General features: G+C 38.8%; 1 protein-coding gene across 1 annotated transcript; it reads left to right on the plus strand.

Moving 5' to 3' along the window:
- The first annotated feature begins 50 nt into the window (after positions 1–50).
- itpa (inosine triphosphatase (nucleoside triphosphate pyrophosphatase)) lies at positions 51–4,431 on the plus strand. Its single transcript, XM_060865047.1, has 8 exons — positions 51–135; positions 440–497; positions 1,650–1,714; positions 1,802–1,875; positions 1,973–2,004; positions 2,091–2,203; positions 2,586–2,662; positions 4,143–4,431. Exons 1-8 carry the CDS (start codon positions 73–75, stop codon positions 4,270–4,272), a joined length of 612 nt encoding a protein of 203 aa, XP_060721030.1. The 5' UTR covers positions 51–72; the 3' UTR covers positions 4,273–4,431.
- The last annotated feature ends 10,171 nt before the right edge of the window (positions 4,432–14,602 follow it).

Raw genomic sequence — 14,602 nt, forward strand, 5'->3', positions numbered from 1 at the left:
GTGGACAGTTTAGATACCGCGATTCTATTGAATAATCAGGTGTCACTGAGGCGGCCATGTGGTTTATTAAACATGGCTGTACCGGCTGGGAGATCCGTGGTGTTTGTAACAGGGAATGCGAAAAAATTAGAAGAGGTGGGCTTAGAAATATCAATATGCATTCGGGAGAAAATGTGAAGCCATTTATACGCGTATATATATATATATATATATATATATATATTCATTATATTCATTATATATATATATATATATACGTGTATATATATATATATATATATATATATATATATATATATATATATATATATATATATATATAATGAATTCATAGTATTTGAGTTGTTGCCTGCTCTATAAGTCCACAATGTGATCTGTTCAGGTGAAGAAACTTATATTTTTCTGCTTTTTTCCTTTTTTAAAAAAAAAAAAAAATCAGGTTGTTCAGATCCTCGGTGATAAATTCCCCTACAAACTAATTTCCAAGAAGATTGATTGTAAGTATGGACTCTTGCATGCACCCAAGTTTACATCTGTGACTGAGATGTAATACATCATATGGCCTGAACAAAGTGGACACCTGGTCACTATGGCCACGTTCACACTGCAAGTCTTAATGCTCAATTCGGATATTTTGCTCAGATCTGATTTTTTGGTTTGGCTGTTCACATTACCTTTTAAAATGTGGCCTATATCAGATAGCAGTGTGAACTGTTTGCTGTTTCAAACTGACCCGCATGCGCAAACGAACAATAACAATGACGTCACACGCAGCACGCCGTTGGAAGTGGAAGTATGGAAGTGGTCTGAATCTGATTTGAAAAATTCAGATCTGGGCTAGATTTGAGTGTTCACACTGCACCTGAAGAAGTCTGACCTGGACACTTGACCCCAAAAAAATCAGATTTGGGCCACTTTTACCTGCAGTGTGAACGTGGCCAGAATGTGCTTGCTGAACATCCTATTCCAGATGTATTCCCTCTTTGCTGTTATAATGCACTCTACTCTTCTGTGAAGGGTTTCCACTAGATGTTGGAGTGTGTCTGTGGGGATCAGTGATCATTCAGCTACAAGAGCATTAGTGAGATCAGATACTGATGTTGTAAGAGTGAGGAGGAGGTCTGGGGTTCAGTCGGTGTTCATCCCAATCCAGTTCACATGGGCATGTGGTAGCCTGGTGGTTAAGGTGTTGGGCTGCCAATCGGAAGGTTGTAAGTTCGATCCCATGTCCAACAAGCTGCCACTGTTGGGCCCCTGAGCAAGGCCCTTAACCCTCAATTGCTCAGTTGCATAAAAATGAGATAATGTAAGTTGCACTGGATAAGGAATGAAAATGAAATAATGCATAAAAATGAGATAATGTAAGTCACTTTGGAAATGCTGGAAATGAAAATGTCAGGACACACAAGTTCTTCCATGTCTTCATGCCTGGAGCTCGCTTTGTGCACAGGGGCATCATGCGGAAACCGTGTTCGAGCTTGTGTTTCAGTGAAAGGAAATTGTAATGTCACAGCACAAACATGCATACAAAACAATTGTGTGCTTCTAACAGTTTGGGAAAGAACCACATATAGCTGTGATGCTCAGGTGTCCACAAAAGTTTGTCTATATGTGTAGGGTATGTTGTGAATATATGGCTTGATTGGCAGTGCCTGAATACCAAGGAGAACCTGATGAGATCTCAGTACAGAAGTGCAAAGAGGCAGCAAAACAGGTTTGTTAACTACACAGTATTTCTTTCTTCTGTCTACTTTGAAAATCTTGTAAAAGTCCTTTTCATGTTTGTGCTTCTCTTGTAAAGGTAGATGGACCAGTGATTGTGGAGGACACATGCCTGTGTTTCAAGGCATTAGGAGGACTCCCAGGGCCATACATGTAAGCAGAGCCATACGTTTCACTTGTACGTCAGCAGACTTATTGATATCAGACCAACCTTTTTACAACAAACTATTTTTTATGGTGTTTCATTTAGAAAATGGTTTTTGGATAAACTGAAGCCAGAGGGTAATGTCCATGTGTTATTTTTGTTACTTATATAGACATGTTTCTGTTTATAAGACTGTACAGTGATTTAATTTGTCTGTTGACAGGACTGTACAAGCTTTTAGCAGGGTTTGAAGATAAATCAGCCTGGGCCCTTTGCACATTTGCTTATTCTCCTGGCAAAGAAGAACCTGTTCAGCTCTTCAGAGGAATCACTGAAGTTAGTGCATATTCTACATTCATCAAAGGCATCATACTGTTCCTGTACATCACATAACAATTTTACATGCAATATTTTACACGTAACACTTAGTACTGTGTTATGTACAACCTTTATATTGTGTTGTTTCTTTTCCCCTTATATAACAACTTATAAGGATAAAGTAGAATTTATCTTCAAGTGATTCCTGAAAATTCCTCAGTTATGGATTAGTTAATGGTGAACATTGTTTACCTTTTCTGAAAAAGAAAACCTGCCTGTTTCGTATTTCTAAGAAAACCAAAGAACAAGTTTTGGGTCTAGATAATGCTTTTTTATGGAAGAATGTGTATGATGGTTAATGATGAATGAACCAAATTAAAGGTGTTCTCCTGTTATACAGGGCAAGATCGTGGAGCCCAGAGGCCCACGAGACTTTGGTTGGGATCCTTGTTTCCAGCCTGATGGCTATGATAAAACGTGAGTGAAACATGTAGAAATTTGTGGACATCACCAGAAGGAGGCGATGTTACCCAACTCTTCTGTAAATCTTATTTTAAGAGGAGAAAACTTTCTTACTTGATTACGACTTGAAACGGAAACAATACAAGGAATGAAAAGAAAAAATGATGAAATTAAATAATAAAATGGAGTTCCTGTTAGTTTTTACAGAAAGGGAGGTCTGTGAATTATAGAGACAAGATGGTCTTAATTGTACTCTTTTATAAATCCCCTGTAGGGGAAAATCAAGTTGACACAGCAGCACAAGTCAGCGGAGCAACAACAAAGAAAAACCCCTTCATCAAAAATAGCATATCATTACAAATAGTGTAATTAATAGAAGGGGAAAAAAGTGAGATATCATTATTTATATACAAATGCAATGTCAATAAAGCCTTGTTACAACTTTATCACCATGAATACTATGCTCTACTATATGAGACATCCTGTTTGTGGCTCATTGAAGATCAAGAAAATTTAAAACTGCAGATTTTTTTTTTGTGTGTAACCAGAACAGCTAAAGTCTTTTAAAAAGACTGATGGTCTCACACATGCTGTGTGTCATTAAAGGTGGGGTCTCCGATTTTTGAGAAATGCTTCAGTGGGAGTCGGGCCGAATAATAAACAAAAAACAAAACAAACGTGTAGCCAATGAGCAGAAAGGGGCGTGTCTTGTCAATATGCGGTGGAGAGAGTGTTCAGTGCGCATGTGTGACATTAACAGAAATCGGTTTTAACATTGACATGGAGGATAAAAACAAAGAAAGAAAGCGAAGAAAGGCTTACGATAAGGCAAGAAGTAGGACCCGTGTTAATATAGGATCAGCTTTCCAGCGCTGGAGAGAACTGAAGGAGTGGGAAGTTGGCCACATTCACAGATTGGAGTTTCCCGAGTCAATAACTCCTGAGCTAAACGCTGTTACTACACAAATAACACCTCTTTTATATCGTAGTAATGTAGAGAGGCAGCTACAACCGCGTTTTTGCTAGTTTTAGCGTTTAGGGAAACTCCAATCTGTGAATATGTGGCCAACTTTACTTAAGACCCCGAGGCGCTTTTTTCCTTCTCGATAGGTGAGTAACGTTGGTTTTGCTTTGTTTCACAGAACTAATATATGCCGTCCTTTGCATGATTATGCTTGTGTGTCATTTTTGCTTGTTTGTTTATCTGCAATCGTATTGTTCTTCCCTTCAGCTATGATAAAGACACATTTCTTTCCATTAGTTGCCTGGGTTACGTATGTATGTGTGGGTGGAGCTATCAATACAGGGGTGGGACCCATTTGCGTTAGGGGCGTGTTTGTTTTGGTGAATTTGTGTGTCAACATTGGGTTTCAAACACCTTTTGAAAGCAAACAACCTTTTTCACCTACCTTTTAAGCTTTAATCATCAGTCCTGACATGTTGGAGCTGTTGTGCTGTCTAAGTAAAAATCCTCTTATTTGCTTCATCTATGCAGTTACGCAGAGCTTCCTAAAGACGTGAAGAACAGCATCTCTCACCGGTACCGAGCCCTGGCAGCCATGTCAGAACACTTCTCCAAACTGAACGACGACCCAGAGAACAAACGCACCAAACACACTGACTAATCATAAGCAGGATCAACCAATCTGGAGTCAGATCGTCCCATCAGTATTGGGTATTTGACCAAAGTGATGTGCTGCAACTATCACCATGAGGCTCATGAACGGTTGTATAATGCAGTCCGTATAATATCTTTTAACTATAAATAAAAACAGTGTTCTGTACTACTTTGGTATTTGGTGCTTTTTATATGTGCTTCTTAATATGAAAGTCTGCAAATTCATTCACAAAGCCATTAAATATATTAATATCACAGGAGTCATTTCATACATGCCAATCTTTAGAGCTCGGAAAAAGATTTTCCAATCCAATGCTGGGGTCTGTCGCTGCTGTTATTGGGGGAAAAAGTTTGAAAGGTTTTATTCTGACATCCTGGTGACTTGGATGAAAATCTGAAAATTATTAGAGCCATTATCAAATTCCTTTACTGTTATACTCTGTTGCGGAAATAGAGCAGGTCCTTTGGTACTGTATGTGAGTGTAGTAACAGCTCTCACAAGATTATCGCAGTCAAAGTCTGACTGGTGGATGATTTACAACAAATGCAAAACACTTTTAGTAAAAATATAAAAGGGGTTCATTTGAACGAAACACCACACAAGGGTTACTCTTAAGGACCGGTGATGTTTCCAGTGCTTCCAGTCTGTTGTTAATGCTATGCTGATGTTAAAGTGGGACGTAGTTGTTGCTAGCACAGTTGCAATGAACCAATCTAACACAGCTCATTTCACTCCGTTACATCACGTTTGAATGTGACAAATAAAGTACCTTGATCCTTGGTTGCACTGAATATCGACACACCCGTGTTTTGGTGTGAAGGCACAAGCATGCAAACTGAATGCTGTATGAAATCAGATAATAAACATGCTTGGGACACCGCTCAACCGAATCAGATTAGAGAACTAGAACTAACTGTTATACTGTCTCACTGAGATAAATATATTCAGCAATTTCAAACATAAGATATAACAGTCAGGTTTTGCAATTAGCTCCACAAAAAAGGGCAAGAGCTTAATTTCTCATTATTTTTCCAATGATGCTCGGTGTCATACTAATGAGACAATAAAGATAGAAATAACAGAGAGAGCAAAAGCTGCTTTTTAAGTTCGTGAAAATATAACTATATGATATCTATTTCTATATGATATTAACATGAAAGATGAGGCTTTAGAAACTTATGATGCTAAAAGTGATTTGGAGACTAAAGCGCTGCTGCATCAGTCTGACAGTGAGAACAAATTCCTCCCAGCTCTGCTATCTGTAGGTAGTCACCTGGCATTGTGGATAATGTAGAGAGACTAAAGTGAAAAAAGAGCAATAGGCTGATAAAAGAAATTTCTTAAACAACTCAATTAGATTACAAAAAACAAGTTCACCTGCTGCCTTAAAAACACGAGAAAACTCAAGCTTTCACAAATAGTCAAGAGAATGTCTCTCAATGAATAAGTTTTCATTGAGCTTTTCAAAGCTATAAACTTGAGGTCAATATCTAAAACTCATGACAATTGGAGGTAAAGAGAAGTAAGTTCAAACAACTTAATAGAGCTTAACTTAATCATGTTTTATTGTTGCGGGAGAATTTTAAAACCTTAAATATAAATATATGAATTCGAAATTCACATAATAAGCAACTTGTTTTTAATGTTTTGTTCTATTATTAAGATAAATGAATTTAAAGGAAACAACAGCACACAATTCAGTCATGGAAATAAAGTAAATGAAGATTTCTCTTTATTATATTCCTTGTGATTAAGTAAATCTCAAACAAATCTAATGGTGACTAGTTATGACTTGAAGTAAAAATTGTATTTAATGCTTTGTATTTTTGTGTTATGGTACTGAACAGGAAGGAACGGGGTTAAAACATGCTACGATGATTGATAACATATTTAACCTGAAGATACATTAATATATTACTGTTGCTTCCTCTGCGTCCCTTCCCAAAATAAAGCAGGAGCCCCCTTACTCGGAGAATCGGAAAAGTCCATTAATCTCCGGTTTGTAACTGAGCTGCTGTTTGCTCAGGTGACTCCAGCCATGTTTGTTATTGCACTCAGAGCGTTTACTGCTTGTGTTGCACATTATGGCCATCGTTTGGAAACTGTTTTATCACTTCTGTTTCTGACATGCATGCTTACTCTTTTCTTTTCCTTCCTGTTCACTAAATTTGCACTTACTTTAGAAAGTGGTAAATACATGCACTGGCATTTATAATAGGAACACCTCTAAAAATGGGGCAGATCATGTTGTAGCAGCAGCAGAAAATCAGAAATCTGATCTGTGACTTTAATCGTAGCGTGAATGTTGGTTTGAGTATTTTTCCTGGGATTTTCAGACACAACTGACTGGGGACTTATATTTCAAGCTGATAGGAAGGATACTGTAACTCAAATAATCACTCTTTACAACCATGGTGAGTAGAAAAGCATCTCAAAATACACAACACCTTAAAACATAAGGGGAGGATGAGCGAAATCAGCAAGAGATCACATCAGCCAACAATAGAACCTCAGGCTCATCACGGGCACAGACTCAATCAAACTGGATAGCTGATCATTAGAAACACATGACCTGGTCTTTTGGTGAGCATGTTTTCACATTAGCTTCAGATCCCTGTTCCTGTACAGTGTTGTGTTCTGAGATGCTTTTCTGCTCACCACAGTTTTACAGAGTGAGTCACTGTTATTGTATGTGAATATGAAGCTCTTGACATTTATCTGCATCATTTTTGGATTGAACCGCTGCCAAATGATCGGATGATTGGAGAATGAACATGTGAGCGTACAAGAGTTCCTAATAAAGTGGCCAGTGAGTGTATAAAAATAAAATTGTGTATCCCATAAAGATTTATGAACTTAAATGCAAAACTATGATAAAACTATACACAAGATGGTACACAAATTGCTCTCAGTGTTGAGAGACTCTCAGATCCTGGCTTCATGTTCAAATGATTTATACATTTGCTCTTCTTGGCTACAGTTTTAGAAAACACTGCTGTAATACAGCTACAATATTTTATGCTGCTATAAAGGAGATTATACATCTGTGTACACTAATGCACTGTTTGAAGTTTCTATTACTGGGCTTACTGTGTATTTTTGAACAATAAATATAATAAATGATATGATTTAGCAAGAAACGTCTAAAAATTATTTAGAAACATTACTTTAACTAATAAACTGAAAATTTGCCCATATCCTATTTTTCTCCATTCACACAAGCCAGAATTTGCGCTTTACTACTGCATATGGCAAAGCACAATTATTATTTAAAGGTAAAAGATCAAAATCTAATGCAGTATATCTGTAACACTGCCTCAGAGTCAGAAGAAAAGTGCAACTAAAACTGAGAAGGTGTTGATTTATTAGAACAGTACATTCAGTCATTAGCTTGTATTCAGTGTTTATTGACTTGGCTTGCTGTATTTGACTTTAAGGAGCATTTGCATAGTTAGAACTAGCTCGTATTTGTCACTGGAGTACGCGAGTGTAATTCAGTCGCAGTTTGAATCATGATTTGTATTATTTTCAGTGATTTATTTATTAGTGACCAAACCTGTCAGAACTGATAAAACACCATGATTCTCATCACTAACACAACCCTAGAGCTCAAATGGATGCTCTGCTTGGCAAGGCCCAAAGCTGGCTATAGCCCCGAATGCCTGAGTGCCAGAGAATTGTTGAAAAGGCTTGTCATGGATCGATTTCTGCATGTTCTCTGCTCTGAGGAGTGCAAAGCAGTTGGGCTCAGCCATCCCACCACCCCCAGAGATATGCTAAAAGCCCTCAAAGATCGGTTGGGGCAATCAGTATGCAACAATCCCTGCAATGCGGACTATCCACCCCTCCACCAACCACCCCTTGGCTCAGGAAGAGAGAAGGATTTAGGAGAGACACCCCACTGGGACCCTGTTGTTGACAAGCCCATGCCCACCAAGCCAGAACTACCGGCACCACAGAGCCCCCTAAACTGTGGCTAGCGGATTGTGCCTTACATGCTTTGCCTTTAGCAAAAAGCGCAGCGCTTCAAGTAGAGATAAACAGCCTCAGTCCAGCCTGTTTGAGTTTAAATGCATTTTTTAATAAATTACCTACTCTCTGTTTTTTGTCTTTTGCTTTTGTTTCTTCTTTTTTCTTACAACCTGGTTACGATTCACCAGTGCGAGTGTGAAAACTTGTAATATCTTCCATGGTCTTTTCCATGGATTTGTTTAGGAGTGTATATAAATCAGCTGAGGCATTTCATAGTTTATACCTATATGTAAACACAGCAACTAATCCTCTGTGTATATTGTATTGTATTAAAGGATTATTTTCCAATAATTTATATAAAATTAATCATTTTCACAAACGTTTCTCAATGATGTTCTGAGTCCCTACCCTGGTGTACTAGCATGAAGATGTGTTTTTGATAGAGATAAGGGTGGCTGCTAAAATCTGTAAACATAAAATTTATCATCATCATGAAATAAAAATAAGCATTTTAACTATACAGTATAATCCAGATATAAAAGTACACTAATCCATGCACATTATATGATTTTAAGTCGATTAAGTGACAGATTACATTGTTTATATTTTTTTATGCCTACACAGGAGTGTCAGTAGGTTATGAAACTGTTTATATGATTTTGAATGCTAAATTAAAATTGGACATAAATACCAAATTTCTCGTACCAAGTTTCTAATCACACAAAGGAAGAATTCATAAAACATTCGTATCCAGCTGTAAATGAATCCCAGTGTTATTTCTGACATCTCTGTATGGAACACAATGTGAAAATAACTTCCTGAAGTTTACATTCCTGGCATGAAATCTAAAGGACTGGCACATTAAAAACAATAATAATCATTAGACAAAGCACAGGGTGAATGCCCAGCTAATGCATTCCTGGTATTTAAGAGCTCCTGTTGACTGTCCCTATCAGAGCCACATCAAAACATAAGTTACATCTCTGTCCCGTTTCCTGCTGGGCTTATGAGCGTGAGCTTCTAAAGTCTGTTCTTTCCCTCAAGATTCCTCAATTAAATACAACAACATTCCTAGCCCTGAAGGAAAAGCATGATATGTTACACGTCTGCAGGTTGGCTGTCCAAAGTAATCTTTCCAGACAGCCTTAAAGTACATAAGAGTATCCACAATGTGATTTAGCACTCGCCCGGGTGCTATTTATCTTGGTTACATAGTCTGCTATATGGGTCACATTTAATCTAGAAGTATAATCTGATTATTCTTCTTTTTATTATGGGTCAAGCCCCGAAGGGGCGTAGACACCTATTGTTATCGTTAGTTTTCTTATTATTAATCTTCCTCTTCCGCCATTGAAGTCAATGGCAACCCAGAGAACCGTACGTAGGAAAGTTATGTAATTTGGCACACATGTAGAGGCCAGTCTTAGAAGTTACTATAGCAACTTTGGTGTGTCTAGCTCAAACCCTCTAGTGCCACCAACAGTCCAAATATCCAATTATGTTCATGTTCATAGCTGCTGACTCGTAAGGCCTAGAGACAAAATTCTTGCATATTTTGGATCCTTTGCTCATGCCGATTCGAATGCACCATATGACGTCATTTCTGTCATGAATATCTTTCCACCATTTTGAATTTTCTGTAAAACCTACTTTTTCGAACTCCTCCTAGACTGTTTGTCCGATTTGCATGTCCTTTGGTATGTAGCATCTAGAGACACCCAGACCAAAAGTTATCAAAAGCTTTTTGATAGACCCACGCGTTCTCGTAAACTGTGGCAACATACATGGTGGCGAGCACGCCAAAACGGACATGAGGCCGTATCTTCGCAAAACTTTTGTGTTTTGACACGAAAATCTGATTCCGATTCTCCATCTTCTTCTGCCGCTTATCCGGGACCAGGTCGCGGGGGAAGCAGTCTAAGCAGGGATGCCCAGACTTCCCTCTCCCCAGACACTTCCTCCAGCTCTTACGGGGGAATTCCAAGGCGTTCCCAGGCCAGCCCAGAGACATAGTCCCTCCAGCGTGTCCTAGGTCTTCCCCGGGGCCTCCTCCCGGTTGGACATGCCCGGAACACCTCCCCAGGGAGGCGTCCAGGAGGCATCCGGAACAGATGCCCGAGCCACTTCAGCTGACTCCTCTCGATGTGGAGGAGCAACGGCTGTACTCTGAGCTTCTCCCGAGTGACCGAGCTCCTCACCCTATCTCTAAGGTTCTCTAACTCATTTCGGCCGCCTGTATCCGTGATCTTGTCCTTTCGGTCATGACCCAAAGCTCATGACCATAGGTGAGGGTAGGAACTTAGATCGACTGGTAAATAGAGAGCTTCACCTTGCAGCTCAGCTCTTTCTTCACCAACACAGACCGGTATATCGATCGCATCACTGCAGAGGACATACCGATCTGCCTGTCAATCTCCTGCTCCATCCTTCCCTCACTCGTGAACAAGACCCCAAGATACTTAAACTCCTCCACTTGAGGCAGGAGCTCTCCACCGACCTGAAGGGGACAATCCACCCTTTTCCAGCTGAGAACCATAGCTCTCTCCTTGAGAGAGGCTGATTCTGATTCTGATATTAGCACCCAATACTGTGAGATGTAAGGTGAGTGTATACAAGAGGAAATGACAGCTGAATATATTTTAAGCATTAATGATGGTAAACAATGCAAAGCAGACTACAAATTGTCAATGGACTGTTGGTGGCACTAGAGGGTTTGAGCTAGACACACCAAAGTTGCTATAGTAACTTCTAAGACTGGCCTCTACGTGTGCCAAATTACATAACTTTCCTACGTACGGTTCTATGGGCTGCCATTGACTTCAATGGCAGAGGAGGAAGAATAATAATAATAATAAGAACACTACCGATGTGATGAAACGTTGGTTGCACCCTCAAGTCATCACCTTTATGACATATACCAAGTTTTGTGTCAACACGCATAAGTTTGAAACGATTTTCGGACGGCCATTTTGTGTGTCAGCCATTGTGAATTTTCCATAAAACTTCCTTTTTCGAACTCCTCCTAGACCGTTTGTCCAATTTGCATGTCCTTTGGTACGTTGCATCTAGAGACACCCAGACCAAAAGTTATCAAAAGCCTTTTGATAGACCAATGCGTTCTCGTATACCGTGGCAACATACATGGTGGCGAGCATGCCAAAACAGACGTGAGGCCATATCTTCACAAAACATGCGTGACGACACGAAACTTGGTATATGTCATTATAGTCATGACCTGAGGGTGCATGCAACATTTCGTGACAGCGCCACCTAGTGGCCAAGAGATTTTAAAAACAGCTATTTTCGCTTATAACTACTGCAAACATGAGTCTAAAATCATGAAGGAGGCATGCTGAGGCATGCTTGAGGCATGCTGAGTCAAACGATACCAAACGGTTTTCGGATTTTTCACGCCATTTTGTGTGTCGGCCATTTTGAATTTTCACGTTAAGTTCAGTTTTTTTTTACGAATGCAATACCATGTCGCTACGAAACTTGGTATGGTTCATCAGCGACATGTTCTGAGTGCATCTAATTCTTGTCTGTTTTTTTCACATAGTGTATTTTATCATTTGCATAAACCATGTACTAATCTGACAGTCAGAAATGTTCACAAGCATGGCACAGATAATAAAATAAGTAATCTAAAATTGCCTTTGAAAACTAGTGAAGAAACACACTTCAACTACTGTTAAAATGAAATTGTGACATTTTACTATCTACATTCTAACAAATGTTACTAAAAAAAAACACTGTTCGGTTACAGTGTATTAGGGGACATTACAAGCATTGCTGCTTCAGTCTGTTAATTCCATTGTTGACTAGAAACAAGGTTCCTGAAGCAGTTATGGCACTTTGATGCTCCACTAGAATAAACGCCCTCTCTCTATGGACATCCAACCATTTCCTGCCTCATGATCTAGTATTCGCTATAGTGGCAATTTGCTTTAAAGGTGCTGCTCTACAGTTAGGCAAAGTGGTCCATCCTCTTAAACAGCTGGTCAACATCTGTCTGTCTGGTCTTTGCCCCTGAAGGCCTTTCTTGTGGTAAACATCAAAAGATATGGCTAGCTAGTCTAGTTCATTGTGTTAGATAATGGCTTACATGTACATATTTTCATGGTTTGGCTGCTTTGGCTATGAGCTTTGAAGCAATTAAAAGTGATAATAGCTGACAAATTGGGCCAGGGACATTCATCTAATTCCACTGTCTCAGATATTTCTGCAATTGCAGAGCTTGGGAAGGAAACTTGAAATTTTGAGTGAACAGGATTATTTCAAATTTGCACATACTGTACAGTTTTTTTAATAGCTTACTGTCTTCCATGGAAATTAAATCCATCCATCCATCCAACCATTCATCCACACGCTCACACACACACAATTTAGAGATGCAAATCATCCTGCAAAGCATGCCTTTGGACTGTGGGAAGAAACTGGAGCTCCCAGAAGACACCCCAAACATCATGGGAAGAACATATAGAGGTGGGACTCAAACCCACTATGTATGGATCCCGTACGACAATGAATAAGCAGCATGTTTTACTTTACAAATAAAACAGTGCTCAACCAGTTTTGTTTGTCCAGCTTGATTTCATGGTGTGACTAATTTGTTCCATAGCAATCATGAAGAATTTTTCACTCAGCGTTCCAAGGAAGATGGAATGTCCTCACAGACTGTTTAAATCAGGTTCAGTGGATAGGTGATTCAACAGATGAAACGGACAAGAAACATTCAATCTGGTATTTTTTAATATTTAATTAATAGAAAACATCTGTGCCAGAAATACCGCTCTACAGATTTGAATCCTCCCTGTTATAAAGAAACGCAACTTTATCTGCACTGCTAGTACTGCTATGAGTCAGTTATTATTTATAATAAATACCTTTTACTGTAATTTACATTACTTTCAAAATATGTATTTAAATCCATATTCGCAATTAACATTTCAGTTTTATTGGTCTTTTGGTGTGTGTGCCCTGGGAATGGGTTGGCACTCCATTCAGGGTGTATCCTGCCTTGATGCCCGATGACGCCTGAGATAGGCACAGGCTCCCCGTGACCCGAGGTAGTTCGGATAAGCGGTAGAAGATGAATGAATGAATGAATGGTCTTTTGGTATTTGTTTCAGGTTTAGAACCAAACAGTTCACATTTAACTTAAAAGCACTTGTGCATCAGTGTTGGACTAAACTAGACATATACTAAGACAAACATGATGACCAAGCATATAAAACAGTACACAATGCACTATGTCACCTTTGTCACACTGATTGTACAATTAAAGAAAAATGTTGCACATGAGGAAAACATTTATTCCAAGCTAACCGCAGATAATAGCTAATATAATAGCTAATATAATCTACCCGTATAATGTAATCTAACTGTAGATACAGTATATATGCATACTACATAGAAATTTTCATAACACACCCTAAGTTGTGTTAGTATCCACTTTCACAACACACATTAGATGTGTCTGCATGATGTTAAGTACCTTAAATGGTGAATAAAGTAATGGTGGTTTGTATTAAGAGGAGTTGCAATGGTGGATATGCAATGCTTCAGCCCTAAATTACAGTTGATATTCCATCCAACTCATCACCATTTTTCACATATGTTTTCATCACTATTAGGAACACACGTGAAAATTATATTTACTGAATCACTCTGTCGAAGCAAATAATGGACAAACCATGTACAGTGGACTAATTTCAAAGGGGCATGATTTAAGACTGGCTCTTCAAGGTGTCAGTCACTTCATCATCTACATTTTGATCAATACAGTTGAAGAACATTTTCTGTTATGAACAATACTGGAAGAAACATTGACATATATAGAATTCTCAGAACTGACAAAACGCAATTAGACATGTGAGATGCATGGAATTGAGTGGGTTTGCACTGGTGTATAGCAGCCAGACACTAGAGCTCTGATGCCTTTACCTGGAAATCAAAATGAGCAATAATGAGTAATGAGTTTAAAAAAATGGCTATGAATGAAAGGCCCAGGGTTGATTCAAATGTGGCTGAATTTCTGTAAAAGTTCCTATAATGGAAAACCAAAGATTTCTCTCTCTCTCTCTCTCTCTCTCTCTCTCTCTCTCTCTCACACACACACACACACACACACACACACACACACATACACAGGCACACACACAGACACACAGAGCTCCAAAATATGCCAAGCAACCATGCATGTGCAAAGGAAACAAACAAAAAAAAACATTAACAGTCTGTATGTGTTTGCATGAAGAAAAAACTAATACTCACAAATCTGTGTGTATAAAAAAAACACTGAGTAACTGGTACCAAACATAAGGCCAGTGATACATTCATTCATTCATTCATTCATTCATTC

The sequence above is a fragment of the Tachysurus vachellii genome, chromosome 3, assembly GCF_030014155.1.
Source record: "Tachysurus vachellii isolate PV-2020 chromosome 3, HZAU_Pvac_v1, whole genome shotgun sequence".
Taxonomy (NCBI): Eukaryota; Metazoa; Chordata; class Actinopteri; order Siluriformes; family Bagridae; genus Tachysurus; species Tachysurus vachellii.

What these genes read in the sequence shown, in the direction of transcription:
- itpa (XM_060865047.1), top strand. Translation starts at nt 73, where the DNA reads ATGGCTGTACCGGCTGGGAGATCCGTGGTGTTTGTAACAGGGAATGCG. An exon ending in ATGCGAAAAAATTAGAAGAG is followed by an intron (nt 136 to 439) that starts GTGGGCTTAGAA and finishes AAAAAAAATCAG; the next exon opens with GTTGTTCAGATCCTCGGTGA. An exon ending in CCTGATGGCTATGATAAAAC is followed by an intron (nt 2,663 to 4,142) that starts GTGAGTGAAACA and finishes TCATCTATGCAG; the next exon opens with TTACGCAGAGCTTCCTAAAG.